Raw genomic sequence first — 17240 nt, forward strand, 5'->3', positions numbered from 1 at the left:
GAGGGAAGGCAGCGTTTTACCGGCTACCCCCCGGCGAAAACGTGGCGTGCCGGGAGCGGGAGCGCTGGTGGGGGCCGGCAACCGGTTTTGCCCAGGGAACCGGTGCGGGAAAGCGAGCGGGGTCTGGGAGGTGTGGTGCGGGAGGGGCTTTCTCAGTGTCCTTTTAATTCCTCCCCATCACTTAAAATAAAGGGTGAGAAAGTTTTCCGACGGCAGGAGCTTGCAGGACCCTTCCGGTCACCCCCCTCCGCCCAACCCCGTCCCCGGGGAGGGCACGTCCACCCCGGGACCTAAATCACCATCAAGCCTTTTCATTTTTAATACGACAGCATTCTACACTTCGGCTGCGAAAGCAGTTATTGCGGCTTGTACCTCGGTAATTAGCAGGTCTTTGCTGATGTAAAGAAAGTCCTCATTAGGACATGGAAATACTTTTTGTGCATTCACCCAAAGGGTGGGTTGGTTGAGTTTTTTGTGGTGGTTTTTTCTTTTTTTTTTTTTTTTGCCTTCTGAAGGTTGATTTTTATCATCTAAAGGGAAAATAGCTTTTACACTAAATGGGATATTGACTTTCCGTGAACTTCACCAAATAACCCATGTCCTGTATGTTTTCTCTCAGTGCTCTCGCTGGCACTCAGGGTAGGACAAATACCACTTAAAAAAAAAAAAATTGTAAAGCTAATGTTTGGTGAAATGAAAGTGTCCGGAAGGTTTAGAGTCAGCGGTTCTATAAACTCCACATTAACTTTTTTTTAAAAAAAAAAAGTCGGGATATGTAGCAAACTACGATCAGACGTTAATACTTAATATCCCAAGCTTTAGTATATTCATTATTGGGGAAGCCTAAAAAGAGAAATCAAATACAATGGGTTACAGTAATTAATTTATAAATGGTCTCACTGTGGGAATAAGGGTTACTTTATTACTTTCTCGAGATAGGCAGTTCAGTCAATTAAGGAAGTCTGCCTCTTTCTTGCACCTGAAGCTGGAGAAAACTACGGGAGACAAGTAAATGCCTTATGCGAGATAGATATATGTATATATGCCTCCCGCGCATTATTGAACATCTTGGGCCACAAAAGTAGGGCTACAGTGTGATCCTGTCTCCGGTGGGCTCGCCCATCAGAGCCTGCGAATTTGTTGCCGTCAGTATTCGTGAGGCCGGACGTACCCACGAGGAATGGAAGTAACGGCGAAGATTCGGATGAAAATCCAGATAAAGGCCCGCGCGGGGCCGAGCCAGGCTCCGGCCGCCTTCCCGGGGAGCCGACTGTGTCGGGGGGGGGCGGGGGGGGAGCGGAGGGGATTAGTCCCTGGTGAGTCCTGGGGACCCCCTCGCGCTCGGTGGGGCAGGGGGAGCGGGGGCGGCTGCGGCGCGGAGACCGGTTGCAGCACTGCAGCGGGCGTCGCCGTCGGGGCAGCATCAAGAGGGGCCATGATTTTAAGCGCTGCTTTAGAAGTTAGCGCTTCCCTTCTTGCAAAAAAAAAAAAGAAAAGAAAGGAGAAAAAAAATAAATAGGCGTCCCAAGGACTGCGAAGGAAAGTTTTTCCTCTCGGGCTTGTAAAGCGACAGACCAAACAGTGCGAGGAAAAAAAAAATCCAAACAACTCCAAACCCCCTCTCTTCTCCCCGTGGCCTCTACCCTCTCCTCCTCGCAACTCTGGAAAACCAGAAAGGAGGGAAAAGTTACAGGAAAAGTACCAGGGGCAGCCGAAAGGGCCAGGGGGAAGCCGCCAGCACCCCGACATCTTCCCGGCGTCCCGAAGCTGTTCCCTCCCCACCCCACAGACACCCCCAGCCCTGGGGCTGCCGCGGTGGTCACTCCCCTGGCAAGGGCGGAGGGGGTAGGGAAGGGAGCTGCTTCACCCCATGTTTGCCAAACCGAGGAGGATCCAGCGGGATGCAAGCAACAACGTGCCCAGCCCTCCTCCCTCCCTCCAGAAGACACCAGGGAGGTGGGGCTGGGGACCCTTGGAACATCTGGAGATCTTTGCCCCTTCAGCCGACGGCTGGTGCTAGGGGCGGAGGTGGGAGAGAGGCTGAATTTTTTGGCCGGAAAAAAAAAAAAAAAAAAAAAAAGAAAGAAAGAAAGAAGAAAAAAAGAAAAGTTGGTAAAGAGAACGGGTCCTTTTAAAAGTGGTGGAGGGAGTTTGGTATTCCTCCGGCCCAGGAGAAGGTCTCGCCCACTGCCTCCTGCCCCAGCTGCCCCCTCCCCGCTCCCGCTGGCCCCGAGGGCCAGGGCTGCCCCCCTGCCCGTGCTGTTGCTGGGTGGGGGGGTGGCCCGGACCCTCTGAGCCAGGGTAGGGCTTCCTACACTTCTCCATCACTTCCCCGGGACGCTTTCTGTTTACCAGGAGTGCCGGCTTGGAAACAGATAGAGTAAGTCCTATAACTGCTTTTTGGAAAAAAAAAACAAAAAAAAACAAAAAACAAAACAAAACAAAAACAAACCCCAAACCCCACATAAAGTATGATTTGGCTATTCTGATGCAATGAGGAGAGCTCAGCCCCGCTTCAGATCATTTCAGATTACAGTTCACCCCCCTCCGAGGTGAAGTGCTCTCCGCCGCCCCGTGGGACGTGGTGATGGATGGAGACCTGGCCCCCTTTGGGATAAGGGGGCTCCCTTTGGGATGAGCGAGCGAGCTCCTTCCCCGCCACCAGACTGGCTGGGGAGCTGGGGAAGGACTGGCGATGACAAACGTGGACTTTTTCACTTGAGGTTGCGGTGTGCGTGTGTGTGCGTGCGTGTGCCCCTTCGGCTGTGCTTGTGCGGGCAATAAGAGGCGTTCAGGAGGAACAGAGCAATGCCGAGGCTGTCACAGCCCCGCACCCCACAAGAAACCCAGCCGGTGGCGTCTGCCCAGTGACCGAGGGACGGCTCCAGCCTGCCCCTGGAGACAGGATTTCCCGTGGGCCCTTCCCTAGGGATTCAAGCTGACACCACTGGTGCCGGAACAGATTCACTCCTCCAACCTCACAGGCAGATAAAAGGAAAAAAAAAAAAATTCTGCTCTTAAACTGGACAGTAACCCCGGATCACTCATAAAACGACGGTGAGGTGCCAACCCTAGTGTGACTGCTGAAGCGTTTCATTCAAATGTAGAATTATTCAAAGAATAAATGGGAGAAAAGAGAGAGAGAAAGAAGAGTAAGACAGGCAGACGGGAAAAAAAGACAGGAAAGGAAGAAAGACAGGAAGAAATACAGAAAGAAAGAAAGACGAAAGAAAGGAGGAATAAAATAATAATAAAAAAAAAAATTAGCCAGACTACTTTTCCTTTTTCCTCCCAGGCTGTATGAGATGGATTTGACTCGTTTCTTACATAAAAAAGTACCTGGGTAGCAAGGTACCCAGAGGAAAGAAGGAGAGAAATGAGAGAAAGGAGAGAAAGAGAGAGAAACAAAAAGAAAGACAGAAAGGAAGAGAGAAAAAGAATGAAAGAAAGGGAAGAAAAAGAGAAAAATGAAGGAGAGGAAGGAAAGAGAGAGGGAAAGAAGAAAGAAAGAGAAACAGAAAGAGAGGAAAAAGAAAGTGAGAGAGAAGGAAAGAAAGGAAAATTAGAAAGACAGGTAAAAAAGAGAAAGAAAAAAGAGAGAAAGAAGGAAATAAGGAAAGAAAGCAGGAAGGAGGGATGAAGGCGCTCTGCCTGTGTCCGGTTTCAGGTCCCTCCGGTCGCTGGATCCCGGGATTTTCGGGACGGAGGCGCGAGGGCCGGCCAGGGGAGGTGGCAGGAAGCGCGCGCCCCCCGCCCCGCCTCACCTCCCGCGCGGGACGCGCGCCCGCGCGCGCGCGCTCCCCGCGGCCGCCCCAGCGCTTGCGGCAACGATGCAGGGGTGCGGGGTGGGGGCTGGCGAGGGGGGAGAATCGTGTGCAAATCAACGGCCTCCGCGCACCGCAAACGGGCGCCCGCAGCCGCCATGCCCCTCCCGGAGCCGGTGTGCCGCTGGGGAAGGCGGTTGGGTGCGGGCGGAGGCCGCACCGCCCCGCGGTCAGGGCCCTTAGGGCGGGCTTGCCGCTCCCGTCGGCTGCAGCGGGGGTACCACCGCACCCCCCGTGCTCCTCTGCCGCCCGGCGGCGCCGGTTCCTCCCGCCTCTCCGGGGGCAGGAAAGGGGGTCCCGCCCGCACCCCAAGCCTGGCCCCGCCCCGGAGGACCCCGCCGCCCATCCCCGCCCCGTCGGGGCGCCTCGGGCCGTGCTGGCGGCCGCGCAGCGCGGACGTGCGGTAGCCACAGGTGCCGCAGCCGCCCGGTGCTCGCCCTCCCTCCCTATAAGAGCGGCCCCGCCGCCGCCGCCCCAGCGAGACGGGCGAGGGCTGCGGGAGATGCAACAAGGCGCGGGGAGGCAGGGACGGGGGGCGGCGGCGGGCGGAACAGGAGGAGGAGGGAAAAGAGGAGGAGGAGGAGGAGGAGGAGGAAGGGGGGGAGACAGCTGATGCCCGTCAAAGCCAGAGCCGCCGCGCTCTCGCGAGAGCCCGCCCGCCGGTAGCCACGGGATGCGGGGCTCAGGTGCGGGCAGAGCGCAGCGCAGCGCGCCCGGCGCCGGGCAGCGGCAGGCAGCGCAGTGAGACGGCGGGGGCCAGAGGGAGCCTCGCCGCCCGCTCACCCACCCGCCCCAGCCCCGGCCACCCCGGCAGCGGCGGCGGCGGCGGGGGCAGGGTCCGCACCGATACCGACACCGGTACCGGCCGCCGCTTCCCCCGACGGAAGGAGAGCACTTTTCCCCCGACTTCAGGAGTGTCTGTGGATTTACATGCCAAGCCTTCAAGATGATGTCCATGAACAGCAAACAGCCGCATTTTGCCATGCACCCCACCCTACCTGAGCACAAATACCCCTCGCTCCACTCCAGCTCGGAAGCGATCAGAAGAGCGTGTCTGCCAACTCCGCCGGTAAGGGACGGGCGGCCGCGGCTCTCTGCTCGCTCGCCTGCTTTTTCTTTCTCTCTCTCTCACACAAGCACACACTCTTTCTTTCTCTCTCTCTCTCTTTTTTTTTTTTTTTGTGTATACTGCATGTATGTGTATGTGCATTAATAAAAAAACCGCTGCGAGGCACATTTTGACAAGCGGCGCTTAATGTTTTTTTCATGTCTTCCTCTGCAATCATCTGAGCGCCTGTGATCTTTTTTTGAAAGCGGTGTTCACGCGAGTCTCCGACTTCATCCACTTGCCGTATTAATTTTTATGACTCGGCCTCTGAAAAGGAACGCGCTTTATCTGCTTTCGTGTTTGACACAATTCCCCAGCTGAGAGTTACAGATCCGTTTCTTCTCCTCCTCCTTCTTTCTTTCCTTTATTATTATTTTTTTTTAATTTATTTGTTCCCTTCACGCCCCTGTCTTCTCTTTTTTTCGGATCCCCTCCCCGGTTACCTACCCTTTCCGCTCTTCGCTTCTTCTTTCCCCCTTTTGCTTCCCCTCCTCTCTCTCCCCTCCAACTATTCTACCCCATCCCCTCTTTCCCCTCACTTCCCTGCGCCGCTCTACCCCCCTTCCCCACTTCACTTGGCTCCCCCCCACTCCCTCCCCCGCACGGCCACCCCAACTTTGCCCACCCCTCCCTCGACTTTCCTTCCGACTCTACGCTTTTCCCCCCCGGCACCGTCCCGCGCCTCGCTGTCCCCCATCCCCGGCTTCTCCCTCCCTCACCCCATGCCCTCCTCTCCCCGCACCCCGCTCTTTTTTGTGTCCCTTCCAGCTGCAGAGCAATATCTTCGCCAGCCTGGATGAGACGCTGCTGGCGCGGGCCGAGGCTCTGGCCGCCGTCGACATTGCCGTCTCGCAGGGCAAGAGCCACCCCTTCAAGCCGGACGCCACCTACCACACCATGAACAGCGTGCCGTGCACTTCCACCTCCACCGTGCCCCTGGGGCACCACCACCACCACCATCACCACCACCACCAAGCGCTGGAGCCCGGCGACCTCCTCGACCACATCACCTCCCCCTCCCTGGCCCTGATGCCCGGCGGAGGCGGCGGGGGAGGCAGCGGCGGAGGAGGCCACGACGGGGCGGGCGGCGGCGGCGGAGGCGGCGGGGCCGGCGGCGGAGGAGGCGGCGGAGGAGGCGGGGGTGGCGGCGGCCTCATCTCCACCTCGGCCCACCCGCACTCGCACATGCACGGCCTGGGCCACCTCTCACACCCGGCCGCCATGAACATGCCGTCGGGGCTGCCGCACCCGGGGCTGGTGGCCGCTCACCACGGGGCGGCAGGGCAGGTGGCTTCGGCGGCCGCGGTGGTGGGGGCAGCCGGCTTGGCCTCCATCTGCGACTCGGACACGGACCCGCGGGAGCTGGAGGCCTTCGCCGAGCGCTTCAAGCAGCGCCGCATCAAGCTGGGGGTGACCCAGGCCGACGTGGGCTCGGCCCTGGCCAACCTGAAGATCCCAGGGGTGGGCTCCCTCAGCCAGAGCACGATCTGCCGCTTCGAGTCCCTCACCCTCTCCCACAACAACATGATCGCCCTCAAACCCATCCTGCAGGCCTGGCTGGAGGAGGCCGAGGGCGCCCAGCGGGAAAAAATGAACAAGCCCGAGCTCTTCAACGGGGGGGAGAAGAAACGCAAGCGGACTTCCATCGCCGCCCCGGAGAAGCGCTCGCTGGAGGCCTACTTCGCCGTCCAGCCCCGGCCCTCCTCCGAGAAGATCGCCGCCATCGCCGAGAAATTGGACCTCAAAAAGAACGTGGTGCGGGTTTGGTTTTGCAACCAGAGACAGAAGCAGAAAAGGATGAAATTTTCCGCCACCTACTAAGGGGTGGGTGGGAGGGGCGGCCCTGACACCGAGGGAGGGGTGGGATGGGGAGGTGTCCGGGGGCCATGGGGGGCCCCCACCCGCCGCCGTCGCCCGAGACGCCGTGGGAAGCTGCTGGGGACCAAGGGACGATGTAGAAATTAAAGGCGAACTACTCGATGAGCGGGGAAGGGGATACGTCCGGGGTGGGGAGGTAGGCGGGGAGGTGGGGGGGTGCGCTATCAATTATTAAAACAAAAAAAAAAAGACACCGGGACACCAACGAGAAGAAGGAGGAGAGAGGAGGTGAAAACGCTCTAGAACCCCGTGGGGGGCTCACTCCTGCAGCCCCAGCCCTCCTCTAGCCCCCCTCCCCCATCATCCCGCACCCTGCGATGGAAAGCGGGAAGAAAGAGCAACTTTAAAGCATAAACCACACACAGACACGCACCAATAAATACCGTGACAGCAGCAACCACAAACCGAGAAACCTAAGTCACAACTTTCCGAAGGAAAACAAAACCCGACCAACACACCCGGAAGGCGAAACTGTCGGTGACGATGCTACGTTTGGTTTGGGTCTCTTTTTCATTACTTTTCTGATTTTCTTTCTTTTTCCTGGCTTGCTGATGAATGAGGACGGCGGCGGTTTGGTGGCGGGGCGGGGGGGAGTGTCTTTTTCTTTGGTTGGCTTGCTTTTGGAGTTTGGGGTTTTGTTTTGTTTTGTTTTGTTAGGTTTTTTTTTTTCTTTTACTAATTTTTTTTCCCCTCTAATGCGGTTTTTCGCGAGGCTTTGGCGCGGGGTCTTGTCTGTGCCGGGGCGGGGGGAGCGGTGGGAGCGGGGCCGGGGCAGCCGGACCCTCCGGTGGCTCGGGAGCGGTCCCATTGCTTCTCCTTTCAAATAATCCTAGCCAGCTCAAGGAAAACAAGCCCCAAAAAGTTACTCCACAACCCCTTTGTGTCTCTCCCCTCGCCTGCCTGCTTTGCGTTCCCACCTCTTAAGACTGGTCCCTGTCTTTGCAGGGATGTGTCTGGAGAGAGAGGTGCCCAACCTGTCCGAGCAGGGATTCTCTCCCGAAGATGTTAGGATTCATTAAGGCTGGTGCTGAAATACAACCTCTCCCCTCCGTGGTCCCCCCACCCTCCCCCGCCCCTCTCCCCACTCCGTGCCCCCCGGCATCCCTCCCATATCGGTGGGATTTGGGCGGCTGCGGTGGGGGACAAGGTTCTGCCGCGGTGTCCTCTGAGGGGTTGCACCCGGCAGGCGAAACAAATCACCGGTGCGGGGTTTGAAACGACGTTTGTTTCTGAGGGGTCTGCACGGCGGAAACAAACACGCAAAAAAAAAAAAAATTAAGCTTTTGGGCTTAAAAGTCGTTTATTGTTTGTAATAGAAGTTAAGCAGAGGGCAGATTTTTGGGGGGAGATAAGGGAGATTTAATTTGCACTATCACAGTGTCCCGGATCGGAAGCGATGATGTTATTCCGTAATAACGATGCTGATACTACTACTAATAATAATCAAGGTGCATTATATGTCCCGCTGATTTTAAAAAAAAAAAAAAAAGATTAGAGCTTGTTAGGTAAAACGCCAGCTACGTGAAACCGTTCCTGGGGCTGGCTGTTACCGAACGGCTCCTAAGGCTTTCAAGGAATTTTTGAAAAGAAAATACCCTCCCGTTCAAATCAAAACAAACAACAGACTGAAATTATGCATGACCTAAAAAAAAAAAAAAAAGAAAATAAAAAAAAGAAAAGTAAAGAAAAGAAAAGAAAAGAAAAAGAAAAAGCATAGAAAGATCCGTGATAAAGTCTCGATATTATTTATTTATTTATTTAACTATTTATTTTACTATTATTATTAATATTATTATTATTATTTTGTGTATCATTGTTTGCAGCGCAAACATTCTATGCATTTTGAAACTGAGCACTAAATAGACTAGCTTCTGGTAGAATCTTTTGTGGATGGTGTAATTTCACAGTTTAACTGCCTGTTTTCACCGAAAACACAAACATTCTTGTCACGTTCTTGTATTTAGATTTAAAAGAGGAAAAAAAAAAAGAGGGAAAAAAAAGATAAGAAAGACGATTGTAAATATTTTCTTTAATGCACACAAAAAAAAAAAGGTTACAAACTGCAACCACGTGTGAATCCTGAAATGTCTCACTGAATAATCTACCTGTCCATGTATGTTTGCTGAGCTTTCTCCTTGGTTGTGTCTTTACTCTGTTACTTTTATTTCTATCAGAAATATTTCTGTACGCCAAAATGCAACAGGGAGATGCGTCCCAGCATACTTACAAATAAAACAAACGTGAAAACAGAATAGTTATTATTATTGGGTGCATTTAAAAAAAAAAAAAAAACAAACTTCCGAGATACGGCTGGTAAATTCAAGGTATGGCCGTTAGACGATAAGACTAATTCTACCAAAAAGAAAGTAGTAAGAGATGTATTTTTCTGCTAAATCCAGAAATCATTACTTTGAGATAGCTCTTATGTGCAAATCGGTGCTCTGAATAAAATTAACTATATATTAGCTGCGTGTGTTTCTTGGAGTTTATTCTATAACTGCAGAATATAAATCAAAGTAAAATTTTAAGAAGGACTTCTGAAGTATTTCTTTTCAGTTTGCTGGAAAGAATTATGCACCTACGAAAATATGTATAAAGAAAAGCTTGGGTGGTTTCAGGTTTATATGTTGTTCTGACTGGCCTAATTGCACTTAATTATGTAACTAGATACTTTATTTTTATTTTGGGTTAATAAATATGAAAATCCTAAACTGATCTCTCCTTATGTTGTAAATGCCATTGTTCATTAGGAACGTAGAGGATGCCACCTACTGCTTCAAGCGATCAAAGAACCTCTTTCTATTTTCTGATGACCTGTGACTAGACCAGATGCCAAATGTAAAAAGTTACTTAATAGCTGGGATTATTTCTTCTGTAGACATATTTTAGCCAAATCTTTTTAATTTCGCCGGTAAATCTGTGAATCAAGACACGTGATGTTCGGAAAAGAATAATACGTTCAAAAAGCTGTGATTTTAAACAACTGTTGATGTTAAAAAATAAGCACTAAAGGTATTTTTTAAAAAACCCATAGATCTCGTCCACCGGAAATCGACTTATTTCTGTTGTCATTAACTTGAAATGTCATCAGAATTTTTAATAAATGCATTTGTAAAAATATTATTTTATAGAAAAGTATTACAGGATATCATTTTTTGGAGAGTCAGGAATGAACAAATAAAAATAATTACAACTGTTGTGTTTTTTTTTTTCATCTGTCCCCAAACAGTTGAAATGTGACAAGCGGTACCACGTTTGTATTAAACAGTAATGACCGATGTATGTATTGAAAAGTTAAGGAGTTTGTTTTGTAATAAGTACAAACCTTACCGAGTACAAAGGAAAAATAATATGTTAATAAAACAGATGGTGAAAATAAAAGCTTTGCAGAGTTTCCTATTTTTCACGGTAGGAAACTGTGCAAAACCAAAATGTCCTACTTTCTGTCGGATGAATCTGAATAGTTCGTAAAACCACGAAATACTCAGGAGGCCTTTTTAATAAACGCCTTGCTAAAAGTATCGAAAGAAAGGAAAAAAAAAAAAGAAAGAAAAAGAAAGAAAGAGAAAAAAAATAATGAAAGAAAAGAAAGAAAAGAAAGAGGAAGAAAGAATGAAACAAAAGAAAGAAAATAAATAAAAGAAAGAAAAATAAAGAAAGAAAAGAAAGAAAAAAAATAAAGGTAACTATATTCGTGTTTATAAGGTCTGATCTGAGGACTGATAAAACTTTTACATCCGAGGAAAAAAAAAGTAAGAGAGGCAGACGACGAGGCAGAGCACACATTCGCATTTATTCCCCAGCAGTACGCAACCTTCTGCATACAGAAGTGCAATTTGTGACCCCAAAAATCATAGAGCTCCCCTCCCCCTTTGTGACACGGGCCGAGGCCGCCGCCACTTGCACTCGGGCCGGCTCAGCGTCTGCGACCCCGGCCGAGGACACTCGGGTACCCCTGTCCCTCGAGTGGCCTTTTTCTCCACACCTGGGGCGTCTCGCCACTTTCCTGAAGGGATTTTTTTTTCCAATCCTAAATCCGCCAGACCCGGGCCGGCCCCGGGAATTTCTGCTTAACGCTTGCTCTGCGATTGCTTTCAACTTCGATTTGGCCGTCGTAAGTGAGTAACAGACACCCACTGCCACGGTCGTATTGATTTTTCCTCTCCTGTGATATTAAGACTCATTCGGTCCCGGTTCAACAAGTAAAAAGGCTTCCCAGAAGGAGGATGAAGTGTCCTGCAGCACAGATTTGATGGTTTCTGTGCCTCCCTCCCCGTATGTGTCGTGTCTCCCCCCTCCCCTTTCCTTCGAAAATAAATAGATTTGTCTAAAGATAATTATTTTAACTCTGACGGACTCGAGCGTGTAAAGCCTGATACCACCGCTGCTGCCCTGTGTTATTCCAGCATTTCCCAAACGATTTTAAATCCCTCCAGTTATTTACGTCTCGCTTTTCAGCCGGCGCTGTAAATTTTTTTTTTTTAATCTTTTAAAGCTTTATTATATTTACCTGCTGACTCCGAAGCGGAGGAAAGCCTAATTGATTTTTAAAAGATCAGCAGCAGAATCCCAATCCGCTTGGGAACCTGTTTCCACCTGCCAGGCGAGCGCCTGATTATCGGTAATTATGTGATATTTAAGAGTTGATAAAACACAGGAGCCGGCTACCGCCCCGGCCGCGGAGGGGGGGCGGGGAGTGGGGGGGGGAATATTGGGGGGGTGATATTGGGGCGGGGTGATGAGGGACACGGACCCACGCGGGGAGCGCTCCGCACGCGGCGGGGCCGCCGTCACGTGCGCCGCCGCGCGCACAATCGCAGGGCCGCCGTTAAATAATTCATGGACTGAGATTTAGGAAATTAATAAAATGAATTATAACAAGAGGCTAATTAAAAACTTTAGTGATTGTTGTCGAGGCAGCTTGATGGGAGGCATACTGCACCAGAACCCCCCCCCATCCCCAGCTTCCCCTCCTTCCCGCTTCCCCTTCCGCTTTTGGGAAGCAATTTCTTTTTTCCTCCTTTGCAGCCCCTTCGCACCTGCAGGAGCCTCAGCTTGTGGGGAAAAGCAGCGGGTGGATATGTAGGTCAGTTGAACACACAAGTCCCACCGGGGGCGGAGGGACACCTCCCCCCATGCCGCTTCGCTTTCCTCCTGCTGATTTAAGATGCAACTTTAAGCCCGGCTCAGCGCGGTGTTTCCGCGGGCAGGCGGGGACGAGGGAGCCTGGTTTGTTGTACTGGTATGGATTTACGACTGTGTCACCAGCCAAACCCTGCCCGGCAGGTTGCCGTGGCAAAATCTGCTTCCCAAATTGATCTCTGGATTTCGGGGAAGTCGCACACCCTCTGGGAAAGCAGAAGTCCTCCTCCGAGCTGCGGTTTAACCCCTTCAGCCTGCTCACCTCCGTGTGCCAAAGCATCTCTGAGCAAGTGGGGGGGAAGCTGTTAAACACCTCTTAAAAAAAAAACCAAACCAGATCGAGAAGCGAGGATGGTGGGGCGAATTACTTTAAAATAATTTCTGATGTCATAAGACGTTAATAACTCCAAGGACTGAAGTAGTCAAAAGCTTTTATACCAAAATTAACAACAAAAAAAAAAAAAAAAAAGAAAAGACACACTGCCTTGAAGAGAAATTGTAGTCTCACAGTGATTTTAGCAAGCGAGTCGTACAAGTCGCAAAATAGTCTCCTTCAGTGGGGTCGCCGAAAGACTCCCCTTGCTCGCACAAAGGGAGTCCCGGCGCGGAGACAAAGCGCCCCCAAGCCTGGGCTCAGCGGGTGCGGAGGAGGAACAGGGGCGTGTGTGCACCCCTCGCCTTGGTAAGAGAAAGCACCTTAAAAGTACAAGCCAGAGCTAAAATATGTAAAAGCTGTGGGTCTGGTTTTGTTTTGCTATTTTTTTCTTTAAATTTATTTTAAAAACAATGTTCCTTGACAAGAGGATAGTATGTCAACATGAACACATCTTTTTACAGGCTGCGCGGAAAGAAGACAAGGCGCTGACTGACATAACTTAGCCCTTGATTATGGTCATTATCTGAACCGAATTACTAACCAAAGTTCTGTCTGGTAACTAATTATAGCTCTCTAAATCTCTGCCTCTCTTCACTTCAGCGTAATGTATACAAACTTTTGTACACGCGGATCAGAATAAAACAAAGTGTTGACAGCATCCAACAGTGGAAATTCACTTACACAAGAGTTTGGGGTTTTTTTGTTGTTTTTTTTTTTTTTTCCACTGAAGTGTTGACAATAAACATTTAATGAAGGCAGAGACTTGGATGTCTCCAGACAGTGTCAGAATACTTTAAACAGACCATTAGCATGGCTTCTTCTACTTCAAACAGAGCACACTATACCATAACATTATAAAAATACAAAGTATGAAACAAATAATCTGTTTATACAGATACTTTAAGCTTTTTTCACCGACTCTGACATCCTCTGTATTTAGTAACAGAAACTTACTCATTTCAGATTACTCGCGCTTAAAAAATGTTAAATACAGTTAATGCAATATTAATCGCCCTTTGGTGATATAAAATGCAATATTTTCAGGCAGCTATCGAGCTTTTCTAGAGGAAGAGCTGATGAAAACAGTCACAGCTGAATAGTGGAGAGAAAAAAGCTCTATATTTATTGCTTTTGTTTGGCTTTTGGCTACAGAGACAGGAACATTCTAATGGGGTAAGGACATTTATTTTATCTGCAATCTATTGCTGCTAGAGCAGGAGTGGCAGATGGGGTTTGGTGTTATATTCACAGAGTAATTTAGAGCAAATCCTAATAACTAATAATGATTTATGTTAATTTCAATCACTTATGTGACTTTATTAAAGCACTGCTGGAAGAGGAATACAGAAGAGGGGAGGATGGGGGTGCTGGGCGGGGGGGTGTGAAAGTGGAGTGACTGGAGAGAGGCAAGCTGTGTCTGTCTGAAACCGACCCGCATGCTCGGAAGGTTGCTGTGGTGGGCTCCCGCGAAATTCCCGACCTGAGGAAGCAGTGCCTAGCATCAGCTACCGCGCAGGGCTTGCTTTTCCAGCCCCTGCATCGTCGGGGCTAATTTCTCAAAAGAAAAACCCCGTGTAGAAACCTCGTCCACCTAGGAGAGGCAATACATATATAAAGAGAGCAAGAGAAGAGCGAGCGTGCAAGAGACACTCGTGTTACGCAAAATGTATTGATTGTGTGCGAGGAACCTGGGATGCTGATGTGCCGGGTTCCCGAAAGAACGGGAGGAGGCTACTAAATACCCCCAGTATGCGAAAGTTTTATTCTGGGCTGCCTCAGTGTGGTGGAGGTCTGCAGTTCTCTGCTCACGTTGCATCGGCTTTACTTCTCACCGCAATTCTCTAGGATCCTTTTCCCCACGGGATATTCTTGTTAGGGAAAAAGAAAAGAATAGAAAAGGGGGAAAAAAAAAGCAGCTATTGCAATGAGCCTTTCGTATTTCCCCGTATAATCTTCGCTTTCATTAACAACTGATGATACCAGAGTGCGTAGACGTAAACACAGGCGCACACATCGTCGGGTGTGCGTTGAAGGGAGAGATGTTTGCAAAAGCCAGGGAATCTCAAACCAGCTACTGCTGCTCTGCACAGGACCAGTTTGATGTAGGAGAGGGGAGTACTTACAGGATTTTGAAAGGGAGGGTGCTCTTCGCTTGTGGCAATTTACTTTCCCAGCTACCTTTATGCGTTTCTCTGCCTTAAGGCATACAGTCTGAAAGTAAAACAACATCAAAGCTCCTTATTAACACTATTTTCCTGAAATCAGAAGATGAAGCTACCTGAAACGTTTAATCTAGCGTTAGCGTTTATTTCCCAACAAAACAGCCAGAACAAAGTTCAAAAGAGCTGGGGCAGTTATCTGCAGGAGACTAAAAGGCAAAGTGCAGGGAGCGATTTATGTCTCTGTCAGATCCCTTGAAACGGATTAAATAAACCTCAGGGTTTGCCGCTTTCTCAGCCACTGTTTTGTGTACTGTAACACCCCCCCCCCCCCCCGCCCCTTCCACATCACGCGGCTGGGAGTCACCCCTCTCCCCTGCCGCCAAGATGCAAGTTTCCAAACTTTTGGGTTATCTTGTAGAAAGCTATAGCTCTTCCTCTCTGCGAGCCGGCACTTAGCATTTTAAATACGACCGGCTTCCACGCGAGACAATCTTTGCGTTTTCTGCAGTAAGGGTTTTATATATAGCAACGCTTTTAAATTTTTTTTCCTTAGATGAAAAACAGAGGGGGGAAATCCCTGTTTTAGGGACTCGGAGTGATGCTGCTGCCGCTTAGCCGGGGCGCGGGGCTTTCAAACGCCCTGGCTTTTGGGACTGGGCGGGGGGGGGGGGGGGGGGGGGGGGCACTTCAGCACCGCGGAGAGCTCCGGCGGGGCCGCCCGTCGGTCCACCCGCCCGTCGGTGGGCGCGGCAGCCCCCGCCGTGCGGCAGCGGCCGCGGGGTATCGCCTGAGGTGCCATCTCAGGCTGCTTCGCACGCCATATGTCAGGCCGTTAGCCACATGGATCTATTAATCAAAGGGGGAGAGAGGCGGGGGGGAAGGGAGCTTTTAATACCGCTCCCTGTTTTTCTGTCCGCTTTCTCCTTTCATTCCTCTCCGACGTAAAGACCTGGAGTATCTCGACCTCACAGCTCTAATTTTCTTTTGATCCGCTCTTTTATACCCCTGTGCAACCAGCGCAGGTCAGCCGACAGCGAGGTTTGGGGGGGAGCAGGTGGTGGTAGTCGTGAGGTGAGGGGAAAATGTGCCACCTTTCCCCCACTCCGGCAAAGGATTTGGTTTTAAAGCGCTGCTCAACTTGTGTGACAAAGGGGACGTCTGTCCCCCCCTTCAGCCTCCTCCTTGCGTAGGTGCCCCTGAGGCAAAGGATTTTTCAAGCCAGCCGTGGATCACCTCCACTGACCATCCTCACCACTTTTGCGTGTGCCCTGTTACCTGTGGCAGCACGTCACTTCCCCACGCTTAACAAGCCCACCAGATCCACAAAAGTACCGGACCCACAAAATTCCCGGAAGCGGGGAGGTGGGAGGGGAGAAACAGAGTCTGTGTAAAAGCCCTTGCGTCGGTGAATTTTTTATGCAGCCCCCCACAAAAGATGGAGGGGAGGGCGGCTGAACCCAAACTTCTGTGGTTCAGGGGAATAAAGACGTTGTGGTGCACCTAACGCCAAGGCTTAGCGCCCGAGGAGATGCTCTCGGGTCTGGTTTCTGCTTTTTTTTGCTTAGCAGATGGGGTCTTTAGTGGGGACTTTCCCTTCAGGGTTAAAATGAACGGGCTCCTCCCAGACCCCCTTGGCCAGTCCGTAGGGGACACGTCGAGGCACATCCCGGGCAATCAGCACTCTCACCCTAATTCTGAGACTGCTGGGTTTTTTTTTTTTCTTCTTCTTCATGATGAATGAGGGGGAACATGAAAGGGACTGACCTTTCGCCCAGGCACACGCAGTATCGAGTTTTGAAATTCTAGGTTATTATAAAGCGCAACGGCGGCTCAGGAAAGTTACCGAGCGGAGGAGGAGGGGGAGGACAGGACCACTTTGGTGTGGCAGGACCCTGTAGCAGGGTCCCCTCGTGGGGACCATGGAGGTAGATAGGGCAGATCCCCGACCCCTGATCTCCAGGCCAAGTGGCAGGCATGTTTGTACCGGAAAAGGTTGAAAAACATGCGGAAAAAGGGAAAGGCAAGACCAGGGACACGGAACAGGGGGAGAAACTCTTCCTTTTTGCAGGAAGCACGAGATCCTCTAGCTGTTTGAAATTCCCTCCGTGGGCGCAGAGCATCACAGCGAGACAAGTTGGAGGGAAGAAGCGCTTGAGACAATTCCCGCGATTGCAGACCCAGGGACAGTGACCCTGCTGATCGTGTCGTGTGGCACATTGCATAGGTTGTGTTGAAGTCAGTCTTTGAGAAAGACTTATTTTCCGACCTTTCCCCCCCCTTTCAGTGGCTGGAAAAATAACGGATGAATCTGTGCTCTGAGCTAAACCTGGCACCCGTCTTCCCGAAACCTTTGCTTTAATACAGATTGCATTTGACCTGCCAAAAAAAAATGAGAGCCTTCCTAAGCAATGCTTCACACAGAGACAGAGGTAAATGCAGGGGCTGAAGTGTCAGTGGATTCTGCATTTCCACCCAGCTAGGGAAAGGCTCTTATTACCTTTAAATTTTGGTGCACACACCACCCATCATTTTCTTCCTCTATTTAAAAGGTAACCCATATATCTGTCGTTTTAGGTTTCCAAAGACTCGTAACTTAATTCCTTCAGGCTATTCATCAGCACAGTAATTAAACTAGCAAATGGATGTAAATAAAGTGAAATTGGTTTCATGACAGATGAGCCGAAGAGGCCTCTGACATGAAACAAGCCAGGACAATAATTATTTCTGCACCGGGCTATATGAGGAACTCC

General features: G+C 50.6%; 1 protein-coding gene across 4 annotated transcripts; it reads left to right on the top strand.

The window, feature by feature from the left end:
- The first annotated feature begins 4770 nt into the window (after positions 1-4770).
- POU4F1 (POU class 4 homeobox 1) lies at positions 4771-6753 on the top strand. 4 transcript variants are annotated; one of them, XM_086741514.1, is made up of 3 exons: positions 4771-4893; positions 5701-5974; positions 6068-6753. In XM_086741514.1, exons 1-3 carry the CDS (start codon positions 4771-4773, stop codon positions 6751-6753), a joined length of 1083 nt encoding a protein of 360 aa, XP_086597640.1. The 4 variants fall into 4 exon arrangements, with proteins under 4 accessions (XP_086597640.1, XP_086597649.1, XP_086597658.1 ...); XM_086741523.1 differs by having other exon boundaries at positions 5701-5968; positions 6065-6753; XM_086741532.1 differs by having other exon boundaries at positions 5701-5962; positions 6131-6753.
- The last annotated feature ends 10487 nt before the right edge of the window (positions 6754-17240 follow it).

Source organism: Chlamydotis macqueenii, chromosome 1 (genome assembly GCF_036417535.1).
Source record: "Chlamydotis macqueenii isolate bChlMac1 chromosome 1, bChlMac1.mat, whole genome shotgun sequence".
Lineage (NCBI taxonomy): Eukaryota > Metazoa > Chordata > Aves > Otidiformes > Otididae > Chlamydotis > Chlamydotis macqueenii.

Bases quoted from the DNA above. Each gene is read 5' to 3' on its own strand.
- POU4F1 (XM_086741506.1), top strand. From the start codon at position 4,771: ATGATGTCCATGAACAGCAAACAGCCGCATTTTGCCATGCACCCCACC. The intron at 4,894-5,700 runs GTAAGGGACGGG...TGTCCCTTCCAG, and splicing joins CGTGTCTGCCAACTCCGCCG to CTGCAGAGCAATATCTTCGC.